The sequence below is a fragment of the Anabrus simplex genome, chromosome 1 (assembly GCF_040414725.1).
Source record: "Anabrus simplex isolate iqAnaSimp1 chromosome 1, ASM4041472v1, whole genome shotgun sequence".
Taxonomy (NCBI): domain Eukaryota; kingdom Metazoa; phylum Arthropoda; class Insecta; order Orthoptera; family Tettigoniidae; genus Anabrus; species Anabrus simplex.
In genome coordinates, this window is record NC_090265.1 from 1741268371 (window position 1) to 1741281728 (window position 13358).

The following is a 13358-nucleotide window of genomic DNA, read 5'->3' on the forward strand; positions in this document are numbered from 1 at the left end:
AGCGTGCCTGCCTCTTACACAGAGGCCCCGGGTTCAATTCACGGCCGGGTCAGGGAATTTTACCTGTATCTGAGGGTTGGTTTGAGGTCCACCCAACCTACGTGATTACAATTGAGGAGCTATCTGACAGTGAGATGGCGGCCCCGGTCTAGAGAGCCAAGAATAACGGCCGTGAGGATTCGTCGTCCTGACCGCACGACACCTCGTAATCTGCAGGCTTTCGGGATGAGCAGTTGTCGTTTGCTAGGCCAAGGTCCTTCGCGACTGTTGCACCGGGGGGGGGGGTTGTAATAATGCAGAATTCTATCAGACCTCTTGTCTACTAGAAGAAAAGTGTGTGTTGGTACCGGTATTTTCTGGTGACGTTGCCGATAAGCGATAACTTATAGCCTTACGTATTTCAAATGAGAACTCATAATATGTAGGTGGTGAATAAATTGTACACTGTCTCGCGACCACGTTGTCAAACTGCCGATAACCTACCGGTAAGCCATGCGTCGTACATATGCCGGTATTATTTATTTATACGTTGTGCAACATCGCGCAAATGTGACTGTGTTGCCAAATTGCCCATAAACCATACACGTATTTAAATTGTGCATTCATGTGCAACTTACATTGCAGTTCCATTTACCTTTTAACCAGATTGGTGAACAAAATTTGGACGTGCGACAATTATGCGATTAAATGTTTAAAGTCCGATTTTTGTATTGAAAATAAAGGATGCGACGATTACGCGGTGGCGAAGATTATTAAAATTATAAAATCCTTTTAATCACAACCACCTACTCAATACATTATATTACTCATTGAATTATAAAATAATCATGAGGTGTCTTAAATAAAGGAACATGTTTCGTTCGACATAGCGAACATCATCAGCCTTAATTTACAAGGATTAGGTCAGGGCCCTGAGCTGAATGATAAAAATTGTTAAAAGAGTGACAATACCATAATAAAAAGTAAAATGATAACATTAAACATGAAATGATAACAATCTGTACAGATTAACAGCAAGTATGCAGAGGAATACTTTGAATGATGGTAGTCTATAAAGTTAAAACAAACATGAGGTTGTAAAAGTAAAAAGATATAGATATAGTAGATCTTAAATTATATGTCAATGCGTGAAGCGTGGATTAATTGTTGACTATGGAGTTCTTAATTGAGCAAAACAAAAGTTAAAATAGAGTTTATTGATTAGTGCGAGTCAAGCTGAGTCAGTTAAAAGGCGCAAAGCGACGAAGCTAAGGTTGAAATGACGTAAACTTCAGTAGTTAGGAATTCTGTAGGAGAGCCAACACAATGCCAGAAGGAAATACAGGTTGAACTAGTCCGTATTTACACGCTAGCAGTAGAATTAAACTTATACAACGTAGGACACCAATGTGGACTCGTTAAGTAACTATAACTTGAAAGTAGGGAGAGTTCCAGCAAACCAGAATGGATGGAGCAGATTATGGCACAATTGGAGTTAGAAATCTGAAAAGAAAGAAAAGGGAGGAAAAATAAAATTATGTTATAATGAAAAAAAGTTAGTAAAAGTTAGAAGGAGGCTTACCCTTGGGACTAGTGTGAGGTGTTCGCTAACGTTGGCTGCGCGAATCAAACTGGCGAGTAACCTTATTGCTGCTTCTAGTATTGTATGTATGTATACGTAGAGGCAGGGAGTGAGTCATGTGAGGAGGAGGGGTGACCGATTCCTTAGGCGGGTCGGGTAATCGTGGAGGGGGTGTCGCATGAGAGGGCAGTAGAGTAGTAGTTGTTGTATTATTAACAGTTGTATAATTAAAGATTCTCGTAAAGTTATTATTATTTATATTGAAAAGAGAGAGTAGTTCTGGAATTTTCTCGATTATTGGACTTTTAATTTCTGAAGTATCATTTAAATTTTGATGCCCGTTGAAATGCTGGTCTAGGAATATGTAAATGTTCTCAAACTCTGTCATAAGTTTACTTTTATTGACGTATTTCAAGATTTGAAGGTCTTTATCAATTGTAGTAAAACTGTGGCCAGTCTCTTCCATATGGGTGCTCATGGCGGAATACTTTTTATGTTTCGAAGCGTTGTAATGTTCAAGGTATCTGGTCAAAAAGCTACGTCCAGTCTGTCCGATGTAGGAGAATCCACAATGGGTGCATTTAAGCCTATAGATACCAGAGTTCGAGAATTTATTGTGATTAATGTTAACTATATTTGAATTGAAGAATATATTACGGTTCGTATATCGGGTTCTATAAGCGATATTAATATCGTATTTCTTTAGAGGGTTAGTAACTTGAAATAGGCCTGGATTTGTGTAGGTGAAGGGAGCATATTTAGTTTTTTTAGGCTTGTCTGGAATCAGTTTTGTTGCAGTTTTTAATTTTATCTTGTTAATGATTTTATTAATCATTAAGGGGTTATAGCCGTTAATTCTGGCTAAATCCTTAATATAGTTTAGTTCTTTTTTGCGATTTTCAGTTGTCAGCGGGATTTTTAATGCTCTTTTAACAATTTTTATCATTCAGCTCAGGGCCCTGACCTAATCCTTGTAAATTAAGGCTGATGATGTTCGCTATGTCGAACGAAACATGTTCCTTTATTTAAGACACCTCATGATTATTTTATAATTCAATGAGTAATATAATGTATTGAGTAGGTGGTTGTGATTAAAAGGATTTTATAATTTTAATATATTGTCCTCAATACGGTTCTATTATGAAATTAATTACATGTGGCGAAGATTATGCCGGCAAATACGGTATTTAGTGTTTCTGTATCCCTGGTGGATAGTTATTATTTGTATATTCAGTAGTACGTTTTCTTGCTTAACATGTCCTTTTTTGTTGTCCCCTGTAGAAACAGCTTAAATGTCGTAAAACAAACAATACTAAAAATACACTATTCATAAAATATACACACGCTTCAGTTCAATAGTAAATTTAAAACAATACTAAAACTACACTATTCATAAAATATACACACCCTTGTGTTCAGTAGTAAATTTTAGAAGTAGTTCAATCTACATGATGGCAAAGTTTATACAGATTTTTTTAAAGGAACATTTTAAGTTTACTTGGACATCAGTACTGAACAACATACTGTAATTGAATTTTGCAACAAAACCAAGGATTTTGAATTAGAGGAAAGTCAAAATATTATAAAAGACATGTATTCTTACATACCAATTTCTAAAACAATAGATATTATAAGTAAAAGGAATCCATGTGATGATGATTATTATTATTTTGTATGGCAAAACAAGGATACATCATAAGTACATATAAATACATATTTCTTAAATAAGTATGTCATTACAAGTCAGCATTCAAACCTTAATGTCAGACTTTTCAGCCAGTCCACTGCTTCTGTAGAGGCACTATGTAGTTTAATGGATCCATTGAATCTTCTTTTTGGGCAGTCCATAACAACGTGCTGGATGGTCTGAGGCACATTATCACAGTCACAGAATGGGTCTTCAGATTTTCCCCACTTGTGAAGCCAGAATTTACACCTTCCATGGTTTGTTCTGATTCTGTTTAGAGATGTCCATTCCCTTCTCGGTAAGTTGAAACCAGGAGGAGCTCTATAAGGATGGAGGATTAAACCCAGGTGGTCAGGATTTGAAGAGGTCCATTCTTCGCGCCAGATCTCATCAGCATCAAAATGTGTTTCCAGGAGCTTCTCGCCTAACTTCCATGATGGGTTTCTGGACTTTAATCTCTTCGGTTTCTGAGGGTTGCAGTCCTGATGTAAGGGCAGTTGAGGGTTACTGCGACATTTCTGCCATTCTCTTACTAGAGCCAGTTCTCTTCGTATGTGAGGGGGATGGATGTTGGATAAAACGGGTAACCATTTTAGGGGTGTCGATTTGATGGTGCCTGATATTGTCCTCATGGTATCATTCAGTTGTGTATCAACTTTTGAAGTATATACACTGTTAAGCCACACAGGGCAGCAGTATTCTGCAACTGGATAGATCAAGGCAAGAGCTGATGTTCGTAATAATGTCGCGTTTGCTCCCCATCCTGTTCCATTGAGCTTGTGTAATATGTTGTTCCTTGTTTTTATCTTGGCTGCAGTGTTAGAGAGATGTTGCTTACATGAAAGTGTCCGATCCATTGTGACGCCCAGATACTTTGAATATGGGTTATACTTAAGTTTTTGGCCTTTGAATTCGACTTGAGGTACATAGTTGGCTTTTTGGTTGTCTAGGTGGAAGCAGATTACTTCAGTTTTGTTCAAGTTAGGTTTGAGTCGCCAAGTACTGAAATATTTGTTCAGGTTATGGAGATCCTTTGTGAGTGTAATTTCTGCTGTTTTGAAGTCACTCGATTGGGCAGCCAGAGCTATGTCGTCTGCATATATGAATTTCCTGGAAGTAGTTTCTGGAAGATCTGCTGTATAGATGCTGAATAGTAGAGGAACAAGAACTGATCCCTGGGGTAAACCATCGTTTAGTATATAGGGCTTACTCTTATTGCCGTTTAAATGTATTTCGAACGCTCTATTGCATAGCATGTTGTTCAGCAGTGTTGCAAGTTTCTTACAGGGAATGATCTTCAAGAATTTCAAAATCATCCCTTGTTGCCATACGGTGTCATAAGCTGATGTCAAGTCCACAAAAACAGAGATTGTCTTCTTCTTGTCTTGAAATCCGTTCTCAATGTGGCTGGTGAATGCCAAGACCTGGTCACAGCAGCTTCGGTTAGGTCGGAATCCTGCTTGTTCGGTTGGTATGCGTTGGAAGGCTATGGTTGAGATTCTGTTGTAAATCATTCTCTCCATTAACTTGTAGCAAATACTTAAGAGTGCTATTGGACTATCTCCACTTTTTCCGGGCTTTAGAATGGCAACTATTTTAGTTCTCTTAAGCAAAGATGGAAGCCTACCATTTCTTAAGATGTCATTAAAGAACATAAGTAACCAGTGTAGGGTTCTAGGTCCACAATGTTTCAGGAATTCTGGATATATCCTATCCACTCCTGCTGCTTTGCCTGGTTTTATTTCTTTTAGAGCTGTTGAGATTTCTGAAGTTGTGAATTCCCCTGAGATATGGGAGGTTGATTCAGTCGAGGATAGCCTAGTTTTTAGCTCTTTCTTGAGTTTTTTTTATTCATCTTTATTGACATTTTCTGGTATTTTGGACAGTTTGATGATTCTTTTAGCTACATCTACTGCAGATACCTCTGAGCTCTTATTAATATATTTGGGAGTACAACTACCAAGTTTTCTAAGAAGAGTCCATGCTTTTCTGCTTGAGTGTTGGAAATTCATGCTTGCTGTCAATGAGTTCCATTTATATTTTCTGGCAGAATCTAGGCTTTGCAATAGTTCATCAGCGACTTCTGTTCTGTTGCTGATTTGGTATTCTTTGTACAGCTCATCACATCTTCTATTCCATCCGGGGATATATTCTTTTCTAAATCCTCTGGGAATGTGTTTCTTTGCTATGGAGCATGTTAAACTAACAAATCGCTTATAGTTGTCCAGTTTGGGTGGAATCCACTGGATATTGTGATCCAACTCCTTGGTAGACGCTTCCCAGTTTGCTCTTTCAAAATTCCAGCGAGGTACAGGTGTTGATATTATTGGGACTTCAATGCCAATTTTTAGAAGAATTGGTCTATGCTGACTTCGGGGAAAATTGTTCAGTACTTTCCTGCTGCATTGTAAAGGTCTTCCGTGCTCGTCCCTTGAAACAAAACAGAGGTCTGGGTTGGTGTCCTTCTTCCATCTTCCAGAGTGAAAGGAGCCTCTCTCTTTTGCATCATACACAAGGAAAACATCTTCTGTTTCAGACCATTCTAACACACCAAGACCATCTGAATTAGTATCTCCATACCCCCAGGAAGTATTCCTACTGTTGAAATCTCCCATAATGACTGCCGGATGATTTACATTCTTGATGGCTTCATTACACCAAGGTTGAGATAGTGGTTTGTAAATGTTTACTATTTCCAAGTCTGCAACTTTAATCCTGGTGGTGAAAATGTTATCAGAGCTGATGTCAAGAATTTTTACTTGCTCAATATTATTTCGAATGTGCGTAGAGATGCCATAGGTTTTATGGAAGGTAGCTGCAACAAGATTGAATCCTGGTAGTTTACATCTAGAGTGAAGTTGGTACTCATTCTCGCAATGTGTTTCTTGAAGTAGTACAACATCTACATGGTTGTCGTTAAGCAGTTTTAAGAGGTAGTCACTTTTGGATCGGCTTATACCCTCAACATTCAGTTGTAGGACCTTCAAAGCGGGCCCTATGTCCTTTGTTTGGCTCTGAAAAGAGCCATTTTGATTGGAATAATTTTCCGTCATTATAGTCGAAGCTAAATGTATCCTCTATTTGCTGGGATATCCGTTAAGCAGAGCTTAAGGTCCAGCAGCCAATTTCGTTGCTTATTTAGCACCACCCAGGAGACACGTGCAGGGTAATTTAAGGTTATACCTACGGACGTAAAGCAAAGCTTGTCTCCATGTGATGATGATGATGAGGAGGAAGAGGAAGATTTACCTCAAAGTGTTCAACAGAGTTCGACTCTTGTCCAGGCTACAAACATGGCACGTAATCTTCCGGATTTTCTTCTGTCACGAAGTGATGTGCCAGAATCTGTGTTAAATTCAAGTGCAGTGGTTGCTGACTGCCTTGAATATTCGTTTGTGTCTGGGGGTGTTCAGAAGAAAATCACAGACTTTTTAAAAATATAAAGTCAAGGACATAATATACTGGTACAGGGTAAAAGTTGAGATGCTGAAAACTTCTTGCAAGTACCTGTACTTTATATCATTTCTTCATGTATATATGTATCCCAATTTTCCTCTCATTTAACAAATACAGTATTAAGGTTTTTTTATGTGTAAATTCATGTTGAAATAATGCAGAATCTTCAACAAGATTAGCAAGGGGTGAGTTGTTAAGAATTGATTTATTACAGTATAACAAAATTTCACGATAACAAATTAAATTCTGAGGTCCCCAAAATTTTGTTATACTGGTATTTTACTGTATAGGCTTTTGGGCTTATGCCATGTCGAGAAAATAAGGTGAAATTTTTTACGTTTCGCAGAGAACTTTGTACTGCATCTTCATAAGAAAATATTGACTGTTCACAAGGAAGGCTTCTTTGAGAAGCCAGCACATGACAGTTTTGCTGCTCAGGATGATGATTGCTGTCCACCCTTCTTTGAGAAGCCTTCCTCGTGAACAGTCGAGATTTTCTTCTGAAAATGCATAGCAAAGTTCTCTGTGAAACGTAAAGAATTTCACCTTATTTTCTTGACACAGCATAAGCCCAAAAGCCTATATCATAAGTACGGGCCGTGAAAGCATCAATGGCAACAATATTGTAAAGTGTTGGCTGGATAGATAAATGAAGACAGAACTTGATAGCATTTTACTTCTAAAGTTTATTAACTAGTTCGTACTAAGACTACACATCAACACACAGGATTACCGAGCTCACAACTTACACTCATGACACACAATTACACAATTATGCACTCTCTCTTATTCTCACTGTTTATTTACCTAATACACACAGACTCCAATAACTTGCATTACAGACTCACTAAGTCACACAGTCCTCTCATTGCCAATGTCACAGCTCACAGTTTGCAACCCGCACATGACAGTCTCGCCACTCAGTATGATGATCGCTGTCCACACTCTGATAGAACTTGGTTCACAGCCTCATGCCGACGTTCCAGTGTTTTTTTCTGGAGTCCCCTAGAAAATAGAACTCAGAGAATTGGAGGAGGTGAAGCTTTATCCGCTCGTGTAATCATTCAGAGGGGAATTCCTCAAGACAGTATTATTGGATCTTTATGTTTTCTTATACATATAAATGATATGAGTAAAGAACTTGAATCAGAGATAAGGCTTTTTGTGTATCATGTTATTCTGTATAGAGTAATAAAGAAGTTACAAGATTGTAAGCAACTGCAAAAAGACCTTGACAATGTTGTGAGATGGACAGCTGGCAATGGTATGATGGGAAACGGGGTCAAAAGTGAGGTTTTGAGTTTCACTAATAAGAAAGGTCCTCTCAGTTTTAATTACTGCGTTGTCCACTTTCATTGCACCACAATAAGACTGTCAGTTTCCCCTCACATAACTTTCTAATGTGGCATTTCTCACCCTTAAATACCCCCCATGGCGCAACAGCCCCGAAGGGCCATGGCCTACCAAGCGACCTTTGCCCAGCCCAAAGGCCTGCAGATTATGAGATGTCATGTGGTCAGCACAACAAATCCTCTTGTTTGTTATTCTTGGTGTTCAAGACCAGAGCTGCCATCTCACCGCCAGATAGCTCCTCAATTGTAATCGCGTAGGCTGAGTGGACCTCGAACCAGCCCACATATCCAGAGAAAAATCCCGGGCCTGGCTGGGAATCGAACCGGGGGCCTCCGGGTAAGAGGCAGGCACGTTACCCCTACACTGCCAAGGTTTTATCAGGTAGATATGCATTGAGAACATAATTTTGATGGTGATTCTTGAGAAGTGATTGCAGTATAGTCTCTGCCCTTGTTTCTACAGTCTCTGGGTTCCCATTAGTAGCCTCGCCTCACTTACATCTCCTGTATTCACTAGATTATGCCTGTTTTTAAATCTTTTGATCCAGCAATTGAAAGCTTGAAAGTTTGAGTCTCAGATGCTGTGCTAAATGAACTGACTGGACTCATTAAGTAGAGTATTATAAGCACAGGATTGTTTAATTGACTTTAGTATCATGCTATCCAACTCAGGAAACTGACCCTCTTCTACTTTTTTTCTTTTGCCACTGACTCTTTCTTTGCAAGCACGTCCAGTTTCTTTCCTCTTGCTTAGTATGGTGTTCAGTGTGGATGGAGGAATGTTCAATTTCCATGCAGTATCCACACACTTCATATGAAGACTGTGATCCACTTCTTGAATGAACGTCAGCTCTTCATGATTAGTTTGCTGTTGCACTTTCTTTTCCTCCAAAATTCAAAACACACTTTGTAAACTTTGTTATTAAAATATTGAATAAACTAGCAAACACATCACGTGTTAACTGAAACAGTTGCAGGGTGTCTCTGTAGGCGTGCTGAAGGGTGAATAAAGGAAAGAGGAAGCATTATTTTCATGTCTCGGTTGCTATTAAAATCTATGGAAGAATGTTACACCGCTCAAGATAGAGGTAAGTAAATTTTGAACTTAATCAATGATAATGGGGAAAAGAATATCTTTAAACTGCATCAAATAGGAAGCTGTTTCCATTGTGGTCGTTTTTATGACATTAAAATATTGTGGCCTAGTGCAAGTGGTATTTAACAAAGTGAAATTGTCCGTGGAATGTAGCGTGTTGAGTGGGTGGGTTAATGCGACAACATAACAGCCACTTGGTTGGACAATTCTGAGAAGCCTCTTGAGGTCAAAACACTTTACATTTGACAGTCTTTAGTCAGACATAGGTATAAAAATTTGACTGTGGGAAGGGAGAACTTGTTAATGAGGTTATGTTAACATGTAGTCAATAACATTAGGACTGGGACCAACAAAAATAATCATCTTAAGCAGGAAAACATTCTAACGGAGAATGTGTTAATGAGATTCCACTCTAGTACAATATATATTCTTATTCAGGAAGGTTTCCTCTACTCGTTATGTAAATTTGATACGGGATTATTTTTTAAAGGCATTTTCTGATGTCTGGGTTCTTTTTGTGGTATTCCTTTGAATAGTAACTTTTTTCCCCATGGCCTACCTGCATAAGCAAAGTCTACCAGCAGGTAGTGTTTACTCAGTTTAAAATATATGAAGTACTCATCCCCTAGGATAATTATATGAGAAGTTTCAATGCATAGATCTCAGCTAGTACATATTCTGAGTTTTGGTTTCGCATTTTAACACCAGGCAAATGCTGGGGCTGTACGTTAAGGCCACAGCCGCTCCCTTCCCACTCCTAGCCCTTTCCTATCCCATCGTCACCATAAGCCCTACCTGTGCCGGTGCAACGTGAAGCCAATTGTAAAAATTTTAAAAAGCATATTCTGAGATTATTATGACATAAAATTTCTGTTATTTCTTGTGCACTACAGTATAACAACTTTCCCACTGTGGCTCATGTCATGTCTGGTATTCAGTATTAATGACATTCCTGAGCATTCTAAACTCTTCAAGAAAAAATTGGATTACAAATGAATAATGCTTGAATTTCTGTTTACTTAAAAAAAAAAAAAAATGTTATTATCTACCTGCCAGCCATATTAAAACTCATAGGAATAATTTCAAAAGTTTTCCTATTACTACAAGAATATCCTGACTGTTTGAATACTGGTTCAGTTCAATCACTTAATTTAAATTTTAAAAATTATTTACAAGCTATAGTCTGTTATCCTAGTGGCATATTTGTTCATTTCTTCAGAGGATAGCTTAGTGCTTATTTAATATCTTTAATAATTTCATTTTTCAAACTGTTGCCAAAGAATATTCTATTTGATTTAATGCCATGTTAGTTTCTTAAAAATGATTTAATAATTTTCACATAAATAGAATCATTGATGTATATATTTGATTTCTCTTTTTATCCCTATTGAATAAGAGTATGTTCCTTATCTTCAGTTGTAAGAAGTTAATGAGTAAGTAAGGAAGTAAGTTGATTGATTATTCACATCCCATTCTGATTCTTATACACAGAATTAATCCAAACAAGCTGCAAACTCCTCAACGAAAGATGGAAGCTCTGGTTGCTCGAGACTCTAATCTGAAGGAATCAGCTCAGCGAGCCTTTGTGTCCTACCTCAAATCTGTATTCCTCATGAAAAATAAAGATGTGTTTAATGTCCATGCACTTAATACAGATGCTTATTCAAGGTAAGTAAAAATTTATACCTATAGTTTATTTTATTTGATTAAATGTTTCTGTACCTCAAATTTCTTGAAGTTGTGGGTCTTCAGAGATGATGGTGGTGGTGATTATTTTAACCTCTTAACATAGCAGGTATTTACAAAATTGTGGTTCTTTTGTTACCTAATTGTTTTATTGTTAAAATGAACTCTTTATTGAAAAACAGTGACAGTGGTAACAATCAAAGTAAATTTTGTGAACTTAACAATGAAATATAAGCCGCTGAAAAGTTCCAGTTTTAAAATCCCACATATACTTGTGATATTTTTATGAGTTCTTCTTTTAACTTACATGTAAAATAAATAACACAGCACAAAACAGATGGTAAGTAAGATAACATGACACTCATTACGGTACAAGAAAGACATTGTTCATATGTTTGTGGCTGTGTGAAATGCCCTAAAACAAGGATAAATACACAGTGCTACATCGCACTCGTTACACATGTACCTGAATTCCCTTCATGGCTTCTTCCCTCTAGCATCGCGCACACAGAACTATCAGACTCACTAAACTCAATGTCGAACTCTTCTTCACTCTCCATTTTCACCTAACAGACAAAGTACACTCTTATAGCAATAAATACGGAAAGGCTGTGAAAACAAGCTACCTGAGTCACTGACATCCACTACGGTTGAGTCAGAGACATCTCTTGGTAAAAATAGGAACCTGAAGTAATAATTTATAAATTTCTGGTGGAAATACTGAAAAACAACAAGAAACGAGTATATTCTGGCCTTTAAATTAGGTATCAATCAGTGAGCGACATTTCTGAGTATACTTAGGTTTTTATTTTGTATAAATATATAGAATCCCGAGTATACTTGGGTGTTTATGCTAAGAGGTTAAGAGGAAGTGCAACTGAACAACCATCCTCTTGAAACAAAGGTAGGTTACCGAAAAACATTGTTTAGCTTCTTCTTCTTCTTCTTCTTCTTCTTCTTCTTCTTCTTCTTCTTCTTCTTCTTCTTCTTCTTCTTCTTCTTCTTCTTCTTCTTCTTCTTTTGAAGTTGAACCACTGTCTGAACCTCTACACCCAGGATAATCTCCTCTGCCCATGTCTAGGGTATGTTTCCCTATTATATTGCCTTATGTAAAACTATGCAAGATTACCTGGCATAACAAAGGTCTCTCGGGAGAGGGTCTAACATGTGCCTCACTGATTTTGATAAAATTTTGCAGGGACATTCTGTATTGAAAATAGAGAGATACATGTTTCGGCGTTTTGCTAGACACTCCCTAGTTTGTGAAAAAATTAAGGTCAAAGTTGATGACGGAAAATCGTATTTTCAATGCTATACCTTGAAAGATTGTCTAAAACATCTTTTATTTATTATTATAAGGGTCCAAAGTTAAGAATATTAGAGTTATTAACATTTTTGTGATTTCATGCTGTAGCAGAGCAAGGTTGGTGTCAAGTTACCAAACCACAGGTCCGTATTCGATTCTTAGGTGTGGCTTTTTTTCGGTGAATCTGATAATATTCTGATAATCAGAATAGTTTTCTTTGCCTTTTTTCATAGTAAAACATCAGGAGGTGCGATTAACAGTCTTCATGTATAGTTCAGTATTTTTGTGATGTGCTTCTTGTGGAACCCCTCATGAGATGATTTTATCAAAAACACAATATAGAACGTCCCTGCAAAATTTTGTCAAAATTGGTGAGGCTTATGTCAGACCCTGCCCTTGTCAGTTGCATGCAAGATTCCTGTAACTTCAGAAACTCACTTCTTACAATGCTGATTCTGGTTTTGATTTCTTCATCCATATCCTATTCTTGTCTTGGCTAACATTCTAGGTACTTGAAATTTGACATTTTTTTCAATTTTATTTCCATTCAGGGTAATAACAGCATTAGTGGTTTTGTGATTACTACGAGTTTGTTTGCTGAACATATAAGACCAAACTCCTTGCTTACTTTGTTGATGTTGTTCAAGAGAAATAAAGGATCTGCTAATTAATCATAAAATTACCATTGTTTTGCCCCAGTCTACCAACAGACTAGTCAGCTTTTAAATTTTGGCAGCCGGGCTGATTGGCTCAGATGGTTGAGTCGCTGGCCTTCTGACCCCAACTTGGCAGGTTGGATCCTGGCTCAGTCCGGTGGTATTTGAAGGTGCTCAAATACGTCAGCCTCGTGTCTGTAGATTTACTGGCACGTAAAAGAACTCCTACAGAACTAAATTCTGGCACCTCAGCGTCTCCGAAAACCATAAAAGAGTAGTTAGTGGGACGTAAAGCAAATAACATTATTATTAAATTTTGACAAGTGTGGGTATGTATCTCTCCTAGCACACTGTCATTGCAATGTCCAGAAGACTTTACAATATGGATACATGTATAGAACAGGAGGACGTAATATAAACTTTTATATTGTAAAGTGAAAACCGTCAATACGGAATGATACTAATATCTTGTAATTGTCCAGAAGAGGCTTGCAGTAGAGCCTCACGGCACACTAGGTGCAAGCGTCTTAAAATTAGTGTGGCAGTCCAACTGACAAG

The 13358-nt window shown here is 37.7% G+C and overlaps 1 protein-coding gene across 1 annotated transcript in view; it reads left to right on the plus strand.

Moving 5' to 3' along the window:
• Positions 1–13358, plus strand: part of LOC136882510 (probable ATP-dependent RNA helicase DDX10) — a 154553-nt gene that overhangs the window by 95024 nt on the left and 46171 nt on the right. The window contains exon 9 of the mRNA XM_067155132.2: positions 10644–10820. Coding sequence (XP_067011233.2) covers positions 10644–10820 — 177 coding nt within the window. The remainder of the gene's footprint in view (positions 1–10643; positions 10821–13358) is intronic.